The sequence below is a fragment of the Cimex lectularius genome, unplaced genomic scaffold (genome assembly GCF_000648675.2).
Source record: "Cimex lectularius strain Harlan isolate CLEC.00 unplaced genomic scaffold, Clec_2.1 scaffold261, whole genome shotgun sequence".
NCBI classification, from domain to species: Eukaryota; Metazoa; Arthropoda; class Insecta; order Hemiptera; family Cimicidae; genus Cimex; species Cimex lectularius.
The window spans coordinates 552901-578109 of record NW_019394188.1 but is presented as its reverse complement, the minus strand read 5'-3'; the positions used below and the strand labels follow the sequence as shown (position 1 = coordinate 578109).

General features: G+C 35.3%; 2 protein-coding genes and 1 long non-coding RNA gene across 11 annotated transcripts in view; 2 read left to right on the top strand and 1 right to left on the bottom strand.

Annotated features, from left to right (window-relative positions):
• LOC106671021 (tubulin-specific chaperone cofactor E-like protein) overlaps nt 1-2395 on the top strand; it is a 35300-nt gene extending 32905 nt beyond the window's left edge. For all 3 annotated transcript variants that reach the window (XM_024230059.1, XM_014401766.2, XM_014401767.2), the window contains 6 exons: nt 612-854; nt 911-1092; nt 1154-1260; nt 1321-1646; nt 1825-1994; nt 2060-2395. In XM_024230059.1, coding sequence (XP_024085827.1) covers nt 621-854; nt 911-1092; nt 1154-1260; nt 1321-1646; nt 1825-1994; nt 2060-2381 — 1341 coding nt within the window. In that variant the 5' untranslated portion in view covers nt 612-620 and the 3' untranslated portion in view covers nt 2382-2395. The remainder of the gene's footprint in view (nt 1-611; nt 855-910; nt 1093-1153; nt 1261-1320; nt 1647-1824; nt 1995-2059) is intronic.
• The window catches only part of LOC112128213, a 50491-nt gene extending 44301 nt beyond the window's left edge, over nt 1-6190 (bottom strand). The window contains exon 1 of the long non-coding RNA XR_002910898.1: nt 6025-6190. This is a non-coding gene — a long non-coding RNA (uncharacterized LOC112128213). The remainder of the gene's footprint in view (nt 1-6024) is intronic.
• Nucleotides 5820-21873, top strand: LOC106671020 (nuclear factor related to kappa-B-binding protein). Of its 7 annotated transcripts, none has more exons than XM_014401760.2 (22): nt 5820-5916; nt 9117-9360; nt 12346-12539; nt 12603-13050; nt 13109-13258; nt 13323-13495; nt 13611-14060; nt 14418-14638; nt 14700-14962; nt 15019-15187; nt 15255-15485; nt 15546-15661; nt 15725-16087; nt 16158-16266; nt 16334-16650; nt 16767-17102; nt 17576-17684; nt 17808-17999; nt 20590-20687; nt 20745-20930; nt 20982-21171; nt 21665-21873. In XM_014401760.2, exons 1-22 carry the CDS (start codon nt 5900-5902, stop codon nt 21793-21795), a joined length of 4707 nt encoding a protein of 1568 aa, XP_014257246.1. In that variant the 5' UTR covers nt 5820-5899; the 3' UTR covers nt 21796-21873. The 7 variants fall into 7 exon arrangements, with proteins under 7 accessions (XP_014257246.1, XP_014257249.1, XP_014257247.1 ...); XM_014401763.2 differs by having other exon boundaries at nt 5821-5916; nt 16758-17102; nt 17832-17999; XM_014401761.2 differs by having other exon boundaries at nt 5821-5916; nt 16758-17102; nt 20994-21171.
• Nucleotides 21874-25209: the final 3336 nt, after the last annotated feature.

The window sequence follows — 25209 nt, the reverse complement described above, 5'->3', positions numbered from 1 at the left end:
GAGATGATAAAGAAATTTTAAAATATACGTTTCGGTATATTGTGCCGTTGTAAAGTACATGGTTTATTTCTGGAAAATTCTTTAATTTTACATTATTCTTTTGAATTAATTTTTTTTTTTTTGAAGTAGAGTATTTTGCGGAAATATAACGCGTACTTGAAAAAATGCACTGCATCCCGAAAGAAATTTGAAAGAAAATTTCTTTAACCACCTTCAAAAAAATAAATAAAATAAGAGAGATTAGAATAATTAAACCTTTAAACCGAAAAGCAAAACAAGTTTTTGGATTTTTGAATGAATGATTTTCAAACTATTTGTGAAACATTAAAGTTCTAAGGTTTATTAGTCCGTGTTATGAAATAAAGGTCCGTTCTAGCCTCGTTGATTTTGATTTATTAAAGCGATTGTTTGGATGTTGTACGACTAAGAATAAGTACAGGAACAATAATTTAAACTTTACAAGGACTTAGATGTTTGAATTGTTATTATTTTCTTTGTTTTGCTAATGTTCAAAACTATTGTGGGTGCCAGTTGCAATGTTATGCAATGTTTTTTGGAAAGGTGTCAATTTTAAAATTTTTGGAGGTAAATCAGTTAATATTTGTTGACAGGCTGCCAAGATGCCATCGTTACTTGAAGGAATCGAAGCGAAGTACGGAAGAGAGGTGGAAGATTGTGAATTGGACATCCCGATACTTTACGTTCCGAGGAAGCAGCACAACTTCATACCACACGTACTCGTCTTCAACGATTTTGGGATCGATTCAGCCGGATGTGAGGAACACCTCAGGACCAAGTGCCAAAATGTACAAGAACTCGATCTCGCACAAAATTCCTTGTCGCAATGGACAGAGGTGCGTTGACTCACTTTTTTTTTAATCAAGTCGCTAAATTTAATCTCTCGGTGCAGGTCATGACGATCTTAAGGATCATGCCCAGATTGCAGTTTGCCAATCTGAGTTTTAATACTCTCAAGCAAGGGCTGTGTGATGAACATTTACAAGGGGGTTTTCCTCAGTTGAAAAATCTCATATTAAACGGTACCTACATTGAATGGCCCAGCGTGAGAAAACTTATCACACAACTTCCAAGGTAGTTACTTCAATATTACAACACAGAGTCTAACATTTAATTATTTTAAATTTATTTACAGTTTGGAAGAGCTTCACCTTAGCCTTAACGGCTACAGCTACATAGAGCTTGAAGATTTGGAGAAGGATACAGCAATTCATAAAGGAGTTACGAAGCTATACTTTACAGGTAGAAATGTGCTATTTTAATTTTTTTTTAATGAATTCTATAAATATAATTTCTTGTTAGACAATACGGTTTCCTCCTGGAGGGAAATTTCAAAATTAGGCCAAGCCTTCCCCAATCTGGATTCGCTAATCCTAGCAGACTGCCCTATCACCACACTTGATGTCACCTCACCCAGCTCTTCGCCAGAAAGAGCCAATTCCTATTCTAGGTCTGAAAGTGAATGTGAGGGCCACTGTCGAAACGTAGATTCTCCACACCACTGGTTCAGGAATTTGAAATTTCTCAATCTGAACAACACACTCCTTTCATCCTGGGATGACATCGACAGGCTAGCCTGCTTTCCATCACTTGAACACTTGAGGATACATGGACTTCCTCTTTTTGAGGTAACAACTTTATATTGTTCCGATTTTTTACTGCTTCTACTTTTCACCATGCTAAAGCAAGATGGTTAAATGTCTTTATAACAAATTGTCACAATGATCTTAAGATAGAGATGCATTTAAATCTTCTTTTCCTCTTCCGTATAGATTAGATAACCTGATGATAACAATCTTTTTGCAGTATCCTCAAGAATATACAAAACATGAAAGGCGACAGTTGCTTATAGCAAGGTTACCAAATATCAGAACCCTAAATGGTGGTGGCGTCATCACAGATGATGATAGAGAAGATGCAGAAAGGGCTTTCATCAGGCGGTATATGGACAAGCCTGAAAGTGATCGACCTGAGAGGTTCAATATTATTTTTATAACACACATAACCCCAAAATACAATTTTAACGCCTTATTATTTGCAGGTATAATGAATTAGTCTGTTTGCACGGAAGGCTGGATCCTTTAGTCAATATAGACCTCTCACCAGAAAGGAAAGTCAAGATAAATGTTATTTGTGGAGCAAAAACCGAAAATAGGCTATTGGATGTTTATCAGACTGTCAGTGAGCTGAAACAGAGACTCGAGTCTTTTGCAAATATCCCTGTTTCCAAGATGAAGCTGTTTTATGTTGACCAGGACATGAAAGCCATCCACGGACCAGAAGAAATGAAGTTTCCTAACAAACAATTGTACAGCTATAACATTAACAGTGGTGATGAAATTATAATTGACTCAAAAATATGAGTTGGTCCATTTCATTAATCATTTTATTTAGAGTTAAAATACCAAGAATTGATTTTATATAATCTGTGGCTTAATTTGGGAAAGAATATACCAAGATAATAAGATAACAATGTTAAAGAAATTAAAACAGAAATGTTTTAATACTGTTGATGGGTTATCCTAAATGAAGGTCTTTAATAGAGTTAATAAGAAGCATATTTAGGTCTTAACACTTCTATTAGTCTGTCTTTCAGTTAAATGTAATTATTAACGAAAACATTGTAAATATTAGTATTGTATGTTTTCTCGATTTATATTACCCTTATTAATATTTATTATTATGTTATTAAGCTATATTAAGATTCTGTAAGTCATTGTTTAGGATTGTCAAATCTTTTTATGAAATTTACCATACCTAAGTTTGTTTTTTTGATATGGTACTTTACTACATGAGTATTCAGTTAGTTTATTATATGAGTTTTCAGTTAGTTTCAAACAGTGTAAAGTATAATTTTTAGCATTAATTTCCTTTCAATATAGTAAAATAAGCCTTAAAAATCTATCAAGGTGTTGGTGGTTTTGTATTAATATTGGGTAAATAATACTATTTTTCATTTGAACTGCTTTACCTCATTTTGAGTCATTCGCTTTAAATTTAGGTTTTTACTTATCTAGTCTTTTGTTGACTTACACAAAAGAATGACTGTAACAATGTACTTTCAATATATAATACCTTAAATTGTATATAGGCAGAATTACACGTGTCATAATAACAAAAATATTGACATATCACATTAAAATTTATAAATATTAAATAAATTGTACAAATTCAAGGAACAAAAGCCAATATTTTTACTATTAAAACGCACAATAACAGAAATAATTAAATATATATTATTGGCAGTTTTATAATTTATTTTAATTAGTCATCTTCATACTTTGAAATCATGTCTAAAACCTATGTTCTTGATTTTTTTTTTTTACAGAAATACAAATCTCAATTAGAAACAAACTCATATCTGTAGTTTTTTTAATACATTCCATGTCTTCCAATTTTATTCTTTCGCAGAAAAGTAATAAAAGCTTCATGTAAATACAGATATATCTAAAGTTGGCCATATCGTTGTAATGAATTCAATCTGACTTCAGTCAGATTTATCAAATCAAATATTTATCAAATTCTAAATCCCTTGCCCACTGCAAACACACAATAATGTGATTTTTTTTTTTAAACCAGTCTTATTGTTTGATCATCCCTAAACAATAACACTCAGACTCAGACACCAGGAAGGTGTAAAAATACCAGTAAATTTTAATTTAGGGCCCATCAAAATATCAGAAAAAAGTAATTCAATTTCAAAATACTTATAAAATAATCTGTTATATATTCATGAGACATGTGGAACAACTTTTTTACGACCATGAACAGGGCAATTTGAAAACATAAAAATTAAAATTTTTGCCACTTTTTTAATGTAAATTGCTTGATGAAGTATGTAAATAATTCAATATTTAGATAATTTACATAGTAGATTTTTCAGAAAGAGTTGATATCTATTTATGACAGAACCAACTAGATTACGTTTGCATTTTGCATCAGTAAAGAAACAACATCAAGATCAGTTAATGGAAAAAATGTTCAGTTAATAACTACGATCTGGATCAAGGTAAACTAAAAGATAAACTGGGGAGGGGGGTTGTAGGCAGTTTTTCATTTGTGTCAATTTCAGAAACACCAACTGAAGTAATTTAAGATATCAGTCATATATGATCAAACAAATGGCATTCATTCAACCCAGCTCTGAGACATAAGTTCCTTTTGTGAACTGACAGTTTGTTCAAGCGATTGTCAATCTGGTCAACTGATGATAAATTTTGAGATGACCACAATGAATAGAAAGTCTCTACATTTATTGAGGGGGGGATCAAGTAAGGATCTTTTCTCCACTGCGACCTATATAGTTCTACAATGATCAAATTCCCCATGATTAAAAAAACTTTAAAACTTTTCTTTGAGTGAGAATGGTGAGAGAAAACCAGGTTAACGTGTTTCACGTTCATGAAGGATATGCGCTGATTCTGGTTTCTCAATTATGTACACCTATGCACCTTTCATTTTCTTCATTACTAATGCCTGTCAATAGAGGTGAATTGCACAAATCTCAGCTTGAAACATAGAAGGTACAAGTCCAAGGGATTTTGCTAGGGTGTAATTCGGCCCTTTTAACCTTATTTTAGATCCATCAGTGTACCATACTAGGGCCCCTTCATGAAACTTGGGGTCTTTCTTCCAACGCCAAATTCTGCAAGCAAGTTTACATATGTTACCACATCCTATTCCACTCTTCTTTTTTTACACCCAGCTCAAATAGCCTTTCAGGTTTTTCTTCCGTTCAGGATTCAGGCAAATTGACAGATAAACTGACCACGCAGGAAAACTCAAAAATATTTTGCAAATTGCTGTCTCGAATCAAAGTCCTAAAAGGCAAAATGCCAAATATTTTGCGAGAGTGTCAAGATAAGCTGACACAGCTAACAGAACAAAAATGGACGCCAAAACATGCACAGGTTATTCCTACAATCTGAATACAAGTGATAAAACTGCATTGATGTGGTGCTTTGTTTTTTCTGTCAGTTTAACAAGCGAGACATTTCGAAGCGATCAAATGGTTCAGGTACTCCCAATCCCGCCAGGCACAAAATTTTACAATGGCTCGGATAGCCTTTCAGATTTTTCTTCTGATCTTGATTCAGGCACGACTGATGATCATACATGGGCTTTAGGCACAAATATTTTGCAAATTATTAATGTCTTGAATTGGAATTTAACTATTTTTGAGAATTACTAAATTAGTTGTTTTTTTTTCATTTTTTCGTTTTTAAAGACCTAGTTTCTTGTCGTGGGAAAGTAAAGCCAATTGTTAACATTTTTAAGGATTTTTTCTTACACTTCAAAGGGCTTTCTAGAAGACCTGGTACTTCCAAATGTAGAAATTTTGTAGTTAAACTGCTTTTTTGCGTCCAACTCATGCTGACATATGTTTAATTTATGTAATCGGTTAAAACTGATTTTTTTAAATGAAAAGTAGGTTACCTGCAGTTCAAAACAACCACTGAATAAAAGAATCGTTAAACGATTTAACCTATTTTTTCAATAGAGTATTTAGTAAACAAAAATTTATCAATGCTAAATTATACAAATTACTCAAATATAACTATGACTGTTTTTGTAAACCCGGCTGTTTTTGTAATAAATACAATCACATGATGCAATTAGTGTTTTAATTAGTGCAGCTCAGGGTTTTCCAAGACCATCATAAAGCGGAAAAATATCGACAGAAAAAAATTGAAGCTTCTACTTTTTAAATATAAAGACAGCCATCATATGGAAAAAACAATTTTTTTTTTATAAATAAAACGTTTTATTTATAGTCTTGCCGTTGTTTATTCAGCCATAGCCGTTCAGCCGGTTCTGCCGTTCTCTTTTCTCAGCTAGGCCGGGAAATCGCGAACCGTTTTGAAACGAACCCGGATTGGAAATGGTGAAGCACGAGAGGTGAGATTTTTATCAACATAACTTAATAACTAAGCACGTATTAAGTCCGCCCCCGTTACCTGAGCGATGGCCACGATTTATATAGATCAACAGGTTTTTTGTACTCACCGAAGAGTCGTTTTTCTCTATCCGGGCGTAAATTGTCCGATGATTAGAATTGAAAGTCTAGGACACGACTGCCGAGCCACGAAAACAGAAGGGCGAAAACCTCACAAGGGCGGGGAAATGAAAAATAGGCGCGAACCCCCTCCCAAACACCCTTAATTGACCTCCCTTATCTTTTTTTATATCTCGAAAAAGTTTAAACTATTAAACTAACATGCCTAAATTGTTTTAACTATTATACTTTTTTTCTAAAATCGTTTTAACTTTAAACTGTCAAGCTTGGGAAGTAGGTTTTTAAGGTATGAATCTTAACCGCCATCTTGCGGAAAAGATACAAACGAAACTTAAGGTATTTCCCTTTCTGGTTAACAATCTTGTTTGGCATTTCAATAAACATAAATCATTTATTATAACTGAAATGACACAATATTTTCGCAATAAAAATTAAATTTTTTAATTCATGCCTTAATTTAATTTTTTTTCAAAATTCAATTTAAACTGTATTTTTGTTCCATTATTCAATGTTTATTGCTGGCCAAAATTAAAAAAGATATAAATACGTATTTACATAATAAACGTAGTAAATACCTATAAAAAATTGGAGCTTCTATTTTTTAAATATAAAGACAGCCATCATACGGAAAAAACAATCCGCCCGTAATTAATTAGCATGAATGGAAGGGTTTATTCCCAGTTGCCCCAAGTGCTCCGTGGTAGAGTGATAGAATGTGTGAGTGTAATTTATTAGCGTGAATGAAAATGTTAATCCAAAATTACCCCTAGTTTTTATAGGAATATCGAGTATTCTGTGCTACTGAGAATGCCAACCAGACTATCACGTTTTTATTTCGTTTCAGTGTATTTGTGTTCGTTATTTGTCTTATTTTGTCCACAATTAAGGAGGCCCTGAGGTACAGAGAGGTTAGCAATAGGATAAAGAAAAGAGTTTATTACCATTGTACCATAAAATATCGAAACTCATCTGAAGAAACAGAAAAAGAATTTAGTAGTATTAATACGTGATAAAGATAAGAAAACTGTAAAGCTAAGGAAGAGAGGGCTGGGGATAACCAATGTAGTTTACCGGCCATAAAATTTAAAAATAAATAAAAGTATTTTCTAAAATTTTGGTACTTATAAAAAATTTCAATTTCATTCCATTTTTTTTCATATGTGTAATTATAATTAGGTCAGAATAAGAAAAATTCCCAAATGCAGGACAATTCATTGTACATATAGACATCTTCAGGGCTGCGCTGGATTATTATTTATTTTGAGGCATAAACAATACTATTGATATATAAAAATGTAAATATAAATTATAAATAAAAATTAACAACTATTAAAAACTATTAGAACATTTCACAACATTAAAATGAATATTTGGCTTTAGCAACGTGGTCGTACAATTAAATAAAACGGAAACCTTACATATGATGATTTCTATTATTATTTATTATATTATTATAAAAATCTATTTTATCATATATTGATAATATTACTGTTGTTATATTATTCTGTAGGTTGCTGGTAAAATTTATTTTGCATCTTGATCCGCTTTATTCCATAGACGTAGACACCCCCAAAAACACACTTTCATAAAAAGTAGTTTTTATTTTATTTATTTATTTTTAAAAATGTATCGAAAAAAATTGTTTAGTGTAGAATTTGAATTTTGTTGAAATCTGAAGGCTGTTGGTGTAAGGTGTTTAACTTTGGAAAAAAGTGTACATACTGTTTTATGGTTTTTAAAAGCTATTTTAACACGGAAAAAAACAAACACAACTTTCTAGAAATGGTTTATATTAACACAGACACACACAGCATTAATTACAGAACATGCAAACTCAGCCTACATTACATGTAGCTATGCCAACATCAGAAAGCAAATAAATTATTAAACCTTTATTTTATATTTTCCTTTCCTTCCTTATCGTCCTTAATAATTAACTTCCTTTCCAATACTGAATGCCGAATCACAAATCCAATCCAGAAAATCCCCATTCTCGACTTCCTTTGAGTTAAATAAAACTGCCTATGATAAAACAAAATTTCCCATATTTACCGTGTCTCCCAACTCTCATCCAATCATATAAAAACAGCAGAATAATAATTCACGTTTCACAACACTTTCACACAAAACCAATATGAGACCATAAGAATAGCATGACGCTTTATGGGAATATGAAATACTCGGTTCAAAATTTATATTTACACCTTAAATTGTATTTTTTCCAATAGACTTATGTTTTGTAATTTATCCAGGCGCTGAAGATGACCGGAATGCAAGTCGAAACGTCGGCAAAAAAATTAAAAAGGTGTTTTCTAAACTACAACATTCTTGACCGCTCCTCACGACTTTAACGAATTAAGAAACAACAGGTCACTAAGAAACACATTTATAGTTAATATAAAGAAAGAGGCCTTGATATTTTTTGTAAGTGTTCATTATTTCATCAATTAATGAATGAAGGGCTCTGAATTTAAATTGTATTCTGTACAATTTATTTTCCGGCAAAATTTGAGAAACTCTTTGCGTATTAGTTACTGTAAATTCCGTTAGGAGCGCTGTAACAATGTTGCTATTCTGGCATGGACGTATCTTTTGATTTGTTTTGTATAAAATGTAGGTTTTGATGGTTCCCGTTCCCTCCGCTATGTCTTCTTTGAAACGAGAGTTTATTTTGCTGAATGAAGGTAGCAAAACAATGTCGGCCAGCGTTCTTTATTTAGACAAAACCTGAAACAACTCGGATGTGAGGTAAGTGGGCAAATTTTCTCATCGTCCCCTGCCTTGGCAAATCGACGCCTCTTTCCTACAAAAAATCCCTGTGAAATGTATATCCGAACAATTTCGCGCACCTACCCCCCGGTCGGTTGCAATTCCATTAAAATAATTTAGGTTATAGGATAATTTTCCGAGCCGGTATATCACTTGATTTGCCCCAGGAGGGCAATAGTTTAAAATGTTTTACCCTCGATATAATTTATATCGGACCCGGGTACATTACCTTCCTTGGTAAACAAAATGACGTTATCTTAATGGTTATAACCTTAACATTTATCAATGTAATTAATTGTGATAATGATTGCAGATCAATGGAAAAGAATAAGATGGAGGCCTGGGCCGCGGAGAACTGGAGCAGCTCCGACTCGGATGAGACGGGTTCTTCGTTCTCAGAGGACTCTACGTCCTCACCAAGGATGGAAGCGGTGAGGGTGGGTGGCGAGAGCCTCCTCCTACCGCAGGGCCTCTGCGACAATGCCGAAGTCTTCAAGGAGCTGCTTTCGCTCGACACCTGGCACAGCTTCTCCGAACAGCAACGACAGCACCTCAAGGTAACTGCGTGCAGTTATCGAATTTGCCACGCTGACTTTTTGCAATGTTAGGCCCAAAATCAGATTAATCTATCATCGTTGAACAAGATTGATGGCAAAACGGTCATTGTGGACCATGGTAGTGATGATTCCTCTTTGACGGTACAGTCTGATTACGTGACAAATTACAATATATTTGTGTATCCAAAATTTGGGAACTGGTCAACTCGTCTGATTACAGTGTCAACTTGTTGGTGGGGGGGGGGTTGTCAGCTATTCTGGTAATGATAATCCTAAGACGATAAGCTGACATAAGACGAAACATTTAAGACACAGACTTACCTTAATATAAAGATCCGATGTGTTGTCCACTTCCTCGTCGTAATCTTCATCTAGTCAGATACCGGCTTATTCAAGGACAACACTTTCTTAATATATTCCATCCATGTAATTTGGTCCATTATGTGCTGTTGAATGTAGATATCAATTTGATGTAATTTATCTAGACTTTTTAATTTTTTTAGGAAAATTAGGAAATATAATACCGTTGTTTACTATTTTAAGCAGCACAATGCTTCTTTGAACTTTAGACAAAAAGAGAAGAGACTAAGCGCCTTACTTTCAGTACGTCACTAGGAAAATATACAGCCCAATATTAAGCTCACCGTCCTGAATAGGTTAAATTTTCTTTTTCTCACCCCTGACATGTATGTATGTAATTAAACTTAAAAAAGTCAATGTGGGGTTTTCTGGTTCCTTTGGCTTTGTTCTGGATTGTAGAAAATGAATCTTCAGTTCTGCAACCTTGTCAATAGCAGCAGCCAGTTGTTACAATACAATGAAACTCCTCTGTACAGGCAACCCCCATCCATAGTAACCACCTCTCTTAATGGACAGTGTTGCATTCCACAGCAAAAAATGATAGGATTTATATACATTTTAAATTCCTATGTAATAGAACCCTTTCATATCGATTGTGGGCACTGATATTAGTCCCCATAAGATTAATTCATATATTAAATTTTGTGTTTTGTCAGAGCTGTTAAGAAATTCTGCATACTTTTCTTCACCCTTTCCTAAGTGCTACTTTTTTTTTTTTCCGGAAGTTCTGCTTCTTCTCACATATTCTGTGCTCCTGTCCTTTGTTCATTTTTTTTCTTTGATCGTTTCAACACTTCTGACAGCAGATATTTTTGTCCCAGTGGTCCTTACATATTGTCTGACAAGAATTTAGATCAAGAGTGCCCTTTTAACTTTATTTAGAGGGGAAAATTCTGAAGAAAACATAGCAATCAACTGTTAACAACTTTGAAAGCCGGTATACTCTCAAGAAGGTGTTCTGAATTTGGTGGAATTGGAAGGATTTATTGTAAGCTTCTTCCGCCTAACCAAACCGGATTAATTCTAGTGTATGCTCATACAATAGGAGTGATTACATTCAGCATTAGACTCAAAACAACCAACATTATTAATTGCAAGAGGATTGTTTTCCACTAGGACAACCCTCGTCCCCACAGATGCCATACAAATGCAACAGACATTGTTCAAACTTGACTGGGCTGGGATGTGCTGCCCCTGAAATTGCCACTTCAGATTTTCACTTATTCTGTGCTATGCAAAACTCTATTGATAGGAAAAAACATTATTTTATTTGAAGACTGCAGAAAACGTATGCTTCGGTCAAAAAGCAGAGAAAGTGGAATAAAATAGTTAATTTAATTTTTTTAAAATTGTGTGTGAAAGCAGTGAAATCATATCGAAGTTTTTTTTTGTATGTATGTTCTGACCATCTAGGCTTCAATTTATTACAAAATCATAGTTCATGTACCTTTGTTATATCTATTTCTACTCAAAATTTCTGATTGAGTCTATCCTAATTTTGTGGAACTCCATAATAAGTCGATTGGTAGGAAATAAAGTGTCTTTTTCACAATAGGCGTTTCGGTCTAAAATAGACTATCTTTAATGAAGTTTTTAAAAAATAAAGTGGTTTGACCTTTTGTTACATAGTTTAGGTTTAAAAGTGCATATCTAGATGACTACGGATATGGTGAGTAGTTTGCAAAGAATGGGCTATTTGGAATTCCAAAGTTAAATTCGCTAAAAAGAAATACATTGGTTACATTCCAGTTCCAATACAAATGGTTAAACCACTTTATTTAAAAAAGAAAAAAAAAAAAATCACCGGAGGTGGTCTATATTAGGCCGAAACTTCTCTGGTAAATTCCTATTGTGAAAAAGACAATTTACTTCTTACCAATCAATTTATCTCTCCTCAGGTATCAATGATTAAGTCAAGAAGGAGACCATCTTTAAATATAAGGACTGTATGTAAAACTGTTTTCATTTTATTTATAACATATTTCGACTATTTGTAGAATAGACTACCATACAATATTTGATGTTCCACAAAGATTAATTATTCATAGGAGAATACGGATAATTGATCCTGCTCTAGTAGTCCATTTGAATAGCTTGAAATTTGTCCATTTGAGTGTGAAAATAGAAAACTTACGTATTTTTGTTTTAAAAAAATATTATGAAATTTTCTCATAAGGTCTGCTGGGCGGCGAACGTGTAATTGGGTATTATCCAATAACTTTGGTCTGCCCGAGGCTTCTTGCTGAAGTATCTAACTTTTTTTTTACCATATTAGCCAAGTCTCAGTTGTATTTTGATGACTTTTTTGGTGGGGGATGGGTCAAAAATTCCAAGTGGGAAGGTGGGAATTGAATCCACAACATTATATGGTCTACAAGCTGAGTGTCTGATGCTCTAATCACTTTGCTACCACAGTCCGAAAGTAACTTACGAAGTAACTAACTTAGTGCAGATAAAAAATGACCTGAAATAACCAAATGACAAAATTATTTTATTAGCAATTATTATACATAAATAAATGCTTACGCATATAAAATAAGGATTAGAAACATTTGCCATAGTAGTTAATTGAATAAGTTTACCAAATAAAATAATATTTATTTAAAAATTGTTTGTCTTGTACAGAATTTTTTACCCACTTTTCCTGAAAAGGATTCTGAAGAGAAGGATGCCACTTTACGAATGCTATTTGCAAGGGAGAACATTAGATTTGGCAATCCTTTAACGGATTTTTATAACCATCTTAGAGCTGCTCATTATCGTCCTGATATGAGCAGGATGAGGTCTTTGCTGCGGAAGGCCCAGTTTAAAGATTACAAGTCAGTAATATGTGATATGAATTGTCGACAGTCTTTACATATAATTTTTAATACTATTTCCAGGCGGTTGGAGCGGTGGCGGATATTCGAACTCGTGAAATCAGTTTTGGCATCCCGTCAGCGTCTAGTCGAGTCAGTTGTTAACGGTGAAAAACCCAAAATTTGCCCATTGCCAGCTAAAAGGGCAAGGATGTCCCATTCGCAGAATGTCAAAAACAGGTATTTCCAAGAGTTGGCCCTGATCAGGGAAGAAGTGGGCGAGTCGAGCCAGAGTTCAGAGGATGAAAGTTTCCCAGAAGGACCAACGTTGAATTTGAATAAAAAGAGCCGGAGGTCTGGCAACATTCCGGAGTTGTTGAACGATGGGATACCACCTGTACTCGGTACGCTCTGCTCTGGCCCTACTCCATGGGACCAAGGGAAAGTACCACAAAGCAATCCTTACGCTGTCAATGAACACACTTATTCCCAAATGATAGCATTACATTCGAAAAGAAGAGCAGCACGAGAAGTAAATTATAACAAATAATGTTTCATTCCTGATAATTTTAATGTGGATAATGTTTTAGGATCATCCGGATCTTATTGTGAAAGGTATATCTTTGCAAGATATAGCAATGAGGTGCAAGTTCCTTAAAAAAGTAACAAATAGTAAACCAAATATACCAAAAAAGGTTAGAATGAAAGTGGCGAGAACTGCTTCAATATCTAGTCCTGTGGTAAATAATCTATTCTGTTTTAATTTGTTTAATAAACAAATGTCATATATAAAATATATTTAAGGTTGATGGAGATCAGGAGGAAGGGAGTGATATGGATGACATGTCAACTCTACTCAATATGAAATGTGAGCCGGAAGAAGATATTGAAATTGATAAGGTTGACATCGAAGGCGTAAATGATCTTCCACCGCTACCAGTTGTTATGCGAAATACACCAAATTCCAATAATCAAATGTGAGTATTTAATTAATATCGTTTAGTTTTGTCAAGTGTTCAAGATTTTTTAAACAAAAAACGGGCCTTGAAATGTATAAGTGAAGAATGTCATAAAAAGGAGATTTTGTTTCAGTACATCTCCCAAAACTCCTAAAGCCAGTACTATGGCGAAAAGGGTTAAAGTAGAACCCCCCGACACACCGACCCACACGCCAACCCATAAAAAACCTCCAGATCCTGAACCGAGGAAAGCGAGGACTAGTTCGACCGAGAGCGTCCCAAAGAAACCAAAACCAGAACCTGTTGAAAACATTGCCAAAAAGATAAAACAAGAACCAGTCGAAGTACCTGCCGTTGTCAAAAAGATTAAAGTGGAACCCATCGAACCACCAGTGGCGAGTATAAAAGTAGAAACGCCGATGACTGACGCTCCACCGATATTCTCCATGACACCTTTGAAACTGCCTGGGACCAGTTCTAGAGTGTTGACCCCTGCCACTCTGTCCGATCTCGATGGGATTGATATGATGGATCTGCCAGTAGATTTTGACGAATCATCTCCTTTGTCCCTTGACGATATGAAGTAAGTTATGATTATGTAAATTGCATGCTTAAAAGTCTGTCAAGTTGAAGATCAAACAATGTGATGCTCGTTATTTCTATTCACAATTAATTGAAGATGGAATAATATGATTCAAGCTAATCAAGAATTATTTTGCTGTATATTTCAGAAGAAACAAGAATTTATTTTAAACAAGAATATTTGATAATGTTGTAAATGTAAATAATAATGTTGTAAATAATATTTGAAAAAAAAAAAAAACAAGGGTTTAAATTTGAAACTAATAATTCCACATGCTTTAAAGATATTTATTAAAGTAACTCAATACATTCCATAACATTTTTTTTCTTTTGATTTAAAATGACATTTTTTTGCTAGGCCTCATCCAGAATTGATGCAAGAGACGCATGCTTGCTTCTTTTCTCTGATTCGAGATATTTTAACTTCAACAACAGATCATAGGATAGAAATGAAAGAACTAGAAGCTCGAATCAAGGCTTGGGCGAGTAGTCCTATAGGTCCAATAAATCATTGGTATACACCACAGATTGAAAATCAGATTCATTCAGCTGTCCAATTTCTGGCCGGCGACCTTCCTGGCAAGTGAATCTATTTCTTAAAAATTAAGTCATGGGATAAATGTGAAATTATTCCTTTTAGAAATTGTACCTGAAGACTATGTTCCATATATGGAGTGGAAGTCGACGGTCTGTGCGTACCAGTGGATTGGTGCTGGAAGAGATTCGGACCACAGACTGGTCCCATTGTGCACCCTTTGGCTCGAAAGAGGCGCTGACCGTGGTATTCCGAACACGATTATTCCTGTGGTTGTCAAGGATGGTACTGAAGCGATCACGCATGCACCACGTGGTCCTGCTGTTCAACCGACTCCTCCTAGAGACCGAGAAGTCTTTCGGCAACAGGTACGTCAAAACATAATTTTAAAATTTTCCATCACTAATTTATTTCTTAACTGTAGGAAAAACAAAGATACGAGACACCGTATAGAGCTTTTACATATTGTGTTGGTGGAACTGAAACAGTTGTTGGACCAGTCAGGTCGATACAAACTGGCAATTTGAGTAAGGCCAGGGGGCATACTTTGTTGGTTGAAAACAGGCCTAAATTTGTTACAATTCTTGAACTAGGTATTTTTTTATATGCACAGTACCTAACCAATCCAATGAGTTTTTTCTCATTTTTAACTTTTAACAGTACGGGATGCAGTATCGAGACTGCCTAATGGTCAAGGCACACGAGCTGATATTGTTACGCTGCTGAAAGACTCACAGTATTTATCAGAGACTGCTCCTGAAGGAATGTTGAGCTCAGTCGTGAGCGGCACTCTGGACAAGTTGCATGGGGAGCCCGATCCGTCGGTCAAATACGACGCAAAGAGAAAAATCTGGGTGAACCTTCACAAGGGACGAAGTGCCGAAGAATTTGGTAAATTATATATTAAACCCTTCCAAATGCCAAAAGAAATACCAATGGTATCTTTTGCAGAGAGGCTTCATGCCCTAGGGGCTGATGTGAAAACTGTGAAGCCTAAGGCACCTAGGAAGCCGCAAAAACCAAAGAAAGAAACAATAACGAAAATTGAAGTACCTGATACATCATCTGTAAGTATGAGGTTAATTTTATATCAGGCATGTATTGAATAAAAAAAAATATATATATTTCAGGATAATACAATTATTATAAAGGATCCTAGCATAATCACTATAACAAGTACATCCACTCAGGAAAATTCAACCCCACTTGTTGTACAGGCTAAGCCTAAAAATATACCAAAGACTGTCACTGTACCTTCCGTTACGAAAAAAGTTATTGCTGAAGGGGTCAAATCACTCCTTGGCAAAGCGAGACCTCAGAAGCAGGAAACTGCTACAACTGCTCAGCAACAAGTAATTAGGCTGCAGCAAAACCAGCTGGGCATATCGGCTATCAAAAGACCCGCAGAACTTCAAAAAACAAGTGTTAGCTCCATTCTACCTACGAGGACTGTACTACAGGATTCATTAGTACGAACTCAAACACAAAATGTGGTAAAATTGAATATAATTTTTACGTATAACTTCATGCAGTTTGGGTATTAAATACATTTTTATGGTTTAGATTAAAAAAGTACAGCCTCAAGCTGTGACAATTTCTGCTGATCAAGTTGCAAAGCAAGCAGGAAAGTCAATTGTTAAAGTCATCTCATCACAAGCTGGTGGAAGTACTGGTAAGCTTTTTTTTAAAATCTTATTACAATTTTCAAGAATCTCCATATTATTATATTATTTTAATAGTGAGAACAGTTCAGCGAGTTCCACAAGTGAACCAACAGCAGCATGTAATACAGCTGAAACAGCCAATCATTTCTGATCAGAAAATAATACAGAAGGGTCAATTGAAGAAGCCTGCAGGACCTGGTCAGCAACAGCTTATAGTCATGAAACAGGCCCCGGGCGAGCAGGGTAATTCAGGCCAACAAATGATAGTCATAAATCAGCAACAGATTGTCATGGACTCGCAGCAGCTCACCTTAAAACAACAGAAACAACTCCAACAACTGCTTAACAAGCAACAAATGGAACAGCAAGGAAACAACACTGCTACAATACAGGTAATTTTTAGATTTATTTTCTATTTTCCAGACAAGGTTTTCATTATAATTTGGCCCTTTTTTATTTGGCTTTTTTGTATTTTTTTTCTTTTTTTGTTTTCAATTAGCAACAACAGTTGCAGCAGCTTATAATTGCTAAACAGCAGCAAATGGTTGTTGAACAGCAGAAGTCGAACAAGCCGCAGCAGCAGATGATCGTGGTTAAACAGCAAGGGGCGACTGTGACGACAAGCGATGGAGTTAAGCAGCCGGTTCAGCAGATGATACTTGTGAAACAGTCGGGCTCGGGAGACGGGGAGGGTACAACGACTCAAATAACGCAGCAGCAGCTGCAACAGATGATCCTGCTGAAACAACAGCAGCAGCAACAGCAACAACAGCAACAGCAGCAGATCATCATGGTGAAACAGTCGGATCAGAAATCAGTTCAGGTCATCACTCAATCACAGAAGGTTGGTGTTTTTCTTGTAAATTTCTTTTTTTCATTGGAAGGCAATGTTTAAATGCTTCATGGATTTTGTCAATCTTTGACCCTAGGCAAAGTTAGACAAATTTGATCATACTTTTTTTAGGGGGCATCCAACAGGTCGATCATTTCAACTCTGAGTGAATTCACACAAATAAATACATTCACCCCTATATACATTGCATTCATTCTATTTGGTAAATGGAGTACTCAATATTCCTCCATCGAGTCAATTATTCTTTTATTAATAAAAAAGTAATATATTTTTTTGTAGGGGCATCAAAAATAGTCAATTAATTAGCAAATGCTAAATTAGAATAAAAGTTTTTAAAACTTTATTAATAAAACCTACTAATTTATACAATAAAATAAGAAAACCATACATTTCTATTAATTATGTTTTCATTGAACCTGTGTAAACAATCTGGACATGAAAATGTAAATAATTTTTTTTTACAGCAGTCTCAACCACAGCAATTAACTCTGGCCCAACTTCAACAGCTACAACAGCAGCAGAGGACCTCCGCAACCACCAGCCTGCTCACCCATCCGAGAGTTGTAGCGCATGGTAAAAATTTTCATATTGCATCAAATTCGTTCCTTCTTGTTTTTTCTCTCTTAAAACATCGGTGCTTGAAAAGTCCATATTGAACACTAAACTAAAATAAATAAATAAATAAATCACAAATAGCCCCAAAAATTGATTGGATTGCAGTCAGCGGCCAACCTGTTTCAACAGTTGGCGGTACAAGCCTGATTAAGCCTCAGAACCAGTCCACGGTTACCCCGGTTATGGCAAAAGTGGTGACTAGTGTCCAAACACCGGTACTCACAATGGAAAGCCTGTTAGCACAGCACAACAAACAACAAACTGTCACTCAAGGTATCGTCTTGCATGCCACTTCTGTCTGATTTATAACCGAAGCATCCTTTTTTTTCTATCGGCAGTTGCAACTTTTCACGTTTTGTTTGAACGCATTTAAATCTTTTTCGCATTTGCCTGTTAACACATAACCTGACAAGTACTATTTTATTTTACAAAATTCTCCCCGATCAATAGTTTACTTTACAGATTTGTGAATTTTACTCACAAGGGGAGGTTACAAATGTGGGATCACCAATCTAGGAAGGTAGGTCAAAAAATATTAGACTAATACCAAGTATTCTTGCTATTGGCCCCTAGGAGCCAAGAGAGAAAAAAAGAGGTACATGTTCAAAAAGGGGAAAAACTGCCTTTTTTGTATGCATGTCTTTCATGGTTATTATATTGACCAATTATTTTTTTAAAAATGTAGAATAAGAAAATGTATGATTGAATTAAATGAGGTTTGGATTTGTATAGGCTCAAATCTGAACATTACGTACATACATGCAAACAGGTTATGTGGGGGGTGTGCTACCAACAGCTAGGCCAATTCAGCACCCAACGAATGCAGTTCCGAACCCACATGTATTCATTCTTATATATTTACTCTTTTTTACATACCACTCATTCAATTAGGGTGGTGGATTACTCAATATTATTCCATCACTGTTTACACATATTATACAACTAACCTAATTGAGGGTCGATGGTGGAATATTGAGTACCCCATCGACCCTCTCACTTCACACATTCACTCTCACCACAAACTTTACACATATTACACAACTAACCTTCTTATATTCTTCTCACACATTGGATTGATATTCTCACATCACACATTGGGATAGGTTCTCTTGGGCGGTAACCCTAGGGTGTGTATGATGTTGATGAGTTAGTGGGCATGTGGGTGCAGTTTACCAACCAGTAAGTTATAGGGTCCTAAACCCCAAAGTTTTCCACAAATTATTGGAGTAATTTTGAATTCATCACCGTTTTTGTGATTTTCGAAAAAATCAGAAGAATTTGATAGAAATTATTGATATTTTTATTTCCCCCAAATTTTGTACCAAGGGCTTTTCAGGTTGCCAAACATAAATATCAACTTTTTTTTTAATACTTAAAAACTATTTTTAAACACCAGATATATAAAAATATAAATACAATGCATTATTATTTTGTTATCTATGTACAAATAAGGTTAAAAGATTATTTTAGAAAGAAACTAAGTTCATATTTCTATTTTGCACCACAAAATACCCTCAAATACAAATTTCAGGGAAAATTTTTTCTTCAAAGTTGTTGATATAGGCTCATGGGCTTTGGATAAATTTCATAAGAGTAATAAATTTTTTTAAAGTGAAACTGGACATCAGAGGAAATAATTGCCCCTGTCTTGTACCAGGGTCAAAAATATGTAAAAAAAAACATATCTAAGGGTTTGAAAGAAGGGGGTGCTTAAAACAAATTCAAACTTATAAATAAATTTAAAAAAATGACCTACTTTATTGTTATATCATATTTATATATAACATTTCATTTTTATTATTTTTTATGTATCTAATCTAATCTTGTTAATTCCAGTCTGCATATTATTCTCTAATGCTGGGTAAAAAATACGGTAAAAAATACAAAAGGCAGATAACCAAGTTTAAAAAAAAAAATACCTAAAATATATACTTTTTGATTCCTACGGTCCATTGGCAAGAAATCTCAGCCACATTGTAATATTTTTTGACCTAGCATTACCAAACAAAGTTTAATTGATATATATTCAATTAATTGTAAAGAATTTTTTTCAAAACGAAAAATTTGTGCCACAGGCAGGATTTCAACCTTCTCCTCAATATGCCACTAAAATTATGTATAATTAATTGAGTATAAGTATTATTAAGAATAACATGATAAAAACAGTAAAAGTTGGAAAGTTTAATTGAAATCGGTGTTCCCTCATCTGTGGCCTCCCCTTGTCAGTAATACAAATCATTTTGTTTTTGATGAATTGTTTTTTGTTAAATTTCATTCTGTATTATTATAAGTTACTTCACATAACTCTGAGAGGTGAAGAACGGATCATTTTGATCGGTATATCCTCGCTGTTTTGGTCTGTCAGGTGCATTTGGACTTCTTGCCATCTAACCTCTATTAACTGCTTCTGCCACACCCACTACTGAAGATTGAGAGAAGCCTAAACACGTCTGACAACAAACTGGAGATCTAAATGATCAGAAACAACCGATGTTATGTTTGTGATACGATAAATAATAACTATGGGTTTTGTTCCCATGACAACAGTCCTCATCAGGGTCATACATGCCTGTGAAATGATAGAATCTTTACTTGTTTAGTCATAAAATACTCTAATAAATTATTGATCAATTAACATATCAATTCTAAAATTAATTTCTTACTGCAAGATATAGTAATCGATTAAACTTTTATAAATAATATAAATTAAAAATATAAATAGTTTATAGGTAAAATGCTTATAGAAGAAAATAAATAAATACATGTCCAGAGTAGGGGCGATTTTGGCATATGAGATTGCATTCAATTTTTCTTTTAAATAGCATTTTGGTAATAAATAATAAAAAATTCTGTGATTATTTAGCTGGTGTGAAACTTCCAACAGTCAGCCGCGCGGGGTTATCATCACAGTACGTTGTTTCACTTCCTCAAAGCAGGGTAGTGCAGACCAGTATGGCACAGGTTTGTTTATTGAATTCACTTTTAATTTTATATAAAATTAAAATAATCCGTGTCTAGGTTGTGGCTTCGACAGGAGGAAATACAGGAGTAGTTGCTGTTTCGTCGCTTGGCGATTCGAGTACAGTTGCAAAATTGGCGTCGGGGCAAGGTGTCCGAATACCTGGGTTGAACCTTGCCCAAATAACCGGGAAGCAGGTCCTTCTCGCCAGCAAACCTCAAAACGCCACGACAGTCCAGGGACAGGTAGCTGTTCTTGCATTTCTAAGAGTTCATACCAGGGGAAATAATCAAAAGGCTGTTTTACAGAATGTCATCCTCGGAAACTCTGGAAACCAAACGCTGCTTGTTGGCGGATCTCAGCAGGGCACAGTTGCAGTCCTTCAGCAGGGTTCTCAACAGATATTGATACCACCTGGTGCTTTAAAAACCCTACAGGGTCTAAAAGTCATTCCTATTGCACAAGGAAAACCTTCGCAAACACAAGGTATTTTTAAAAGTTCTATCAAGGAAGCCTCGTATCTCCCAGATTTTTTTATGCTGCTTTTTAATTTTTAATCAGTGCTGTCCTGAAAGCCTCATATTTCCCAGCTTTCTTGATGGTGCTTTTCCATCTTCCATCAGTTCCGAACTGGAATTTCAATATCTCCCAGATTTCCCGATGCTGCTTTTCCATCTTACATCAGTTCTGTTGTGCCAGCTGCCCCCCCCCCCCTTATTAGCACTTTTAAAATACTCTTTGTTTTTTTTATTACCCATTTTAGTTTATTTTCTTAACCTTTTCAGTTTATTTTCCATAGTAGAGTATTTTAATTTTACATGTATGTTTTTTGTTGGCCGATATATTCCCACATACAATTTTATATATATTTTTGTAAACATACATCTTTGTACTGCCTTATCCCGCTTGAATCTCCAGAAGTTCCAGAATAAAGTTTATTTTCCAGTTCCAATTACTAATTGTCATATTTGAATTTTAGGCAGGCAGCAGGTGTTCGCTCGTATCATTAATCCTAGTGGTGTTAGACCAGTTATAACTGCCAATATTGTTCAACAAGATTCTACAAATACAGTACAAACTCAGTCGCCTTCTACATCTACCAAGGAATAACCGCTGAAAAGACATTTTATTTTTATATGCATGTTTTTTATAATCAAAAAAAAAAAAAAAAAAAAAAATCAATCCAAGTGCAATACTTAAAAATAGGAGGTCCATATTGATAAACAATAATTGTATATATGATTGTATATATAAAAAGCCGTGAGAAATAATATTTTGAATTTTATAAACTTATTTAATGTAGTTTGTTTTACTTGGTATTGTATTTTTATCATCACAAAATATTGTATAAACTGATATTTGTTCACGCCTACTTTTTTGTTTTTATTTATCAGAATGTAAATTCTACGATGTAATTAATTTCTTTTTATAATTTATGCTAATTGGACAAACATTGAAATTTAAATAGCAATATTTTTATATATAAATTTTTATTGAAATGAGCCAAATCACCTCTAAAATTTTTATTTAGAACAATTAATTTATATGAAAGTGTACAAATTAAGAGAGGAAGATGCTTAATCAATAGCATAGTCAATTTTTATATGTGAAGAAATAAAGAAAAAATTGTAAATATTTTTTCCTGCTAGGTCTGTTTCGAAACTAAATGTATTCATTTTGTACATATTGAACATTTTTTTGCATTAAAGTGAACATAGATATTAATATTACATTGTAAATAGTTAAATAAATATCGTGGATATAAAATGGGCAGAAAGCCCTGTACCCTTTTTCTAAAACGGAGTTTTATTTAATTGTACCCTGTTATGTATTGAAATAATATTTTATAATATAAATATTTAAATATATAAATATTTAAATATTTTATAATATAATATAACTATTTTTATCTGCTACTTCTAAACGTTTGTGTTTACTGAACCGCTTAACCTTCGAGTGGTCATGTCTACCATATAGGTTATAAAGTTATCCCTTTCAATTTTTTAAAAATTATTTACATTTCTGAAAGTTTACTTTTAACATACTGTATAGGAAACAAACGATACACATAAAAAATTATTTATTTACCAATAACAATAATTTTGAAAGTCTAGTGCTTTGCCTCTTATTAGTACTATTATTTTTTCATGCATATCAACTCTTGGGGTGCGGGTGTTTTTTGAAAAAAAAGTAAGTATATCGGATTCAGAATCAGAGCCGTCGGATTCGAACCCATGACCTTTACCTTACAGTGAAGAGCGTCGTGCCAACACCTTAGCAGTTGTGGCCACCAACCCCTCTCTAATTAAATTTCTATGAGGATATTGTGAGTTAAGTATTGCAAACTGCAAGACAAGAAAATTACAAGTCTGCCCCAGCATGACTGCTAGAAGCTTTTTCTCATACTTGGGCAATATGCCACTGGCGGAGACTGTGGCTGTTAAACACTGTGCCAAGGAGATTAAAAGGCTTGGTAACATTAATAGAAGTCTAGCCATCTACTCGGGCAGCCAGGCAGTACTGAGGTATGCATCGTTGGTAAAGTCTAGATTTGCTTGAGATTACACTATGGGCCTTGTCAGACATTGGGGAAAACAACAAACTACCCTTTTCTGGGTAAGGGGCAGGGCAAAGGGGTAACATATAACATGATAAATTGGCCTGGAAAGTAAGATGAACCCTGAACCCCCTTTTATGTCATACCAAACTGCCATCAGACATTGGATTAAAAATAAGACTCCGTTCGGACGTAGCCCAAGTGCTGTGTGTGCCGTGCTCTACCATCCACGATGATTTATAGCGGTTTAGGACCACCGAAGTCTCGATTGAAGGTAGTGGTCGACAGCGATGTACAATGCCTAGAGACGTTCGTTTTATTGCTCTTACCGCACTATGAATCGTCATTTAACGGCTTCCTTGATAGGTAGTCAATTTCAAATGATCGGAAATTTAAGGGTGAGCTCAAAACAGTTGTAGTGGCCACGTTACCGCTATTTGTCACTGTAGCAGGGGCACTGCTCCACTGAAACCAGACTGGTCGACCCGACGAAATCTCACACATTTCGTCGACGACAGCAAGGGTATTCGCAGCATTAGCCTGATTCTCGCCTTTTAAAAACAGCTGACTTGGCTATAAACGCCAACTGCTTCTCTCGGCTAATTGCTGCACTCCAGTACCTTAGGCCTCTTAGTCAACCGACTCGCGGTCCCGGACCTCAGCCAACGGTTTACTCCTCGGGGTCACAGACAACTACCAAGTACCAACGGCACCACGCACACGGTCTCGGCCTCGATTCATCGTCTCGACGCTACGAAAAACACCAGCCCTTTTCACAGCCATAGTCATCAGAAAGCTTGTGAAAATAGCTTAGTCTCTAAGAGCCCTACACCAGGTTTTCTATTACTGGAGAGGTATCGAGCAGACGCGACTATTCGCAAATTAGCACCTTGCATGGATACTTGAACAATGGGGGGCTGTTTTCTTCACAGATGTGTGAAGAAGACATGGAGAACGCTTTGCTTCATGTGTCATTTCGTGAGACTCCCTTTTCAAATACAGTGAGTTATAGTATCGGGGGGAATCAACGTCCATGCCCGTACCGAAATGATTATCATACAGAATGGATCTTTTACTGCGCTATATATCGAGGAAGTTCTTCTAGATGCTGTGGTCCTATTGGCTCCATTTGTTAAGAACAACTTCGTGTTGATACATGATAATGTACCTCGGTCACCCATTAGTTGGAGGATGCAGGGATTACCATAATAAATTTGCCAGAACGTCTCGTAACATGCTACATGTAAAATACTTATGGAACATGAAAAGAGACGGATTAGACATCGTTCGCAGCTTCCAACAAGGTTGAACAGTTTCAAACCGGTTAAAGTTGATCCTTTTTCCGGTCGCTCGATGCCTAGGAGACCAAGTAGCAAATGATGGGAACCGCCCCAACTCCTCCACACGCAGTCAACTCGTCCGCCCAGGGGAGTGGACAGCAGGTACAAGTGCCGCTCACGTACTCTTCCCCACTGATTGTCTCAACCCAAAAGACATGGCTCGGCATTCGTCCTTCACACCGGTCACCTAGTTGAGTCAACTGAGTTCACCAAGGAAAGCGTTGCAATTACCAGTTTCAATGTGGAGCAGTTCATTGAAGAAATTCGAATTAGTCCCGCATTATGGGACATGATGTGTGAGCAGTATAGCGACAAAATTAAAAGAAGCGAAGCTTGGAGGGAAGTAGCACAACAGTATTTGTGAGAAAGCGCCCGTTTCCCAATTTTATACAAACAGATAAACCCACACTTTTATCAATTTTATTATATAAATCCTCAATATATTCAGACTTTTTGTTACAACCCAAGCCTTGATATTGGTTTGGTCTGGAAACTCAAGGGCATCTTACCCTCTACGTGCTTTCTCATCCTGAAGTTCTGCCTGGTTGCTTTAGACTACTGGTCGGATCCTCTCACTCCTTTATACAGCCTGGACGCGGGACTCCCTTGGGGTAAAGTCATCCCGTT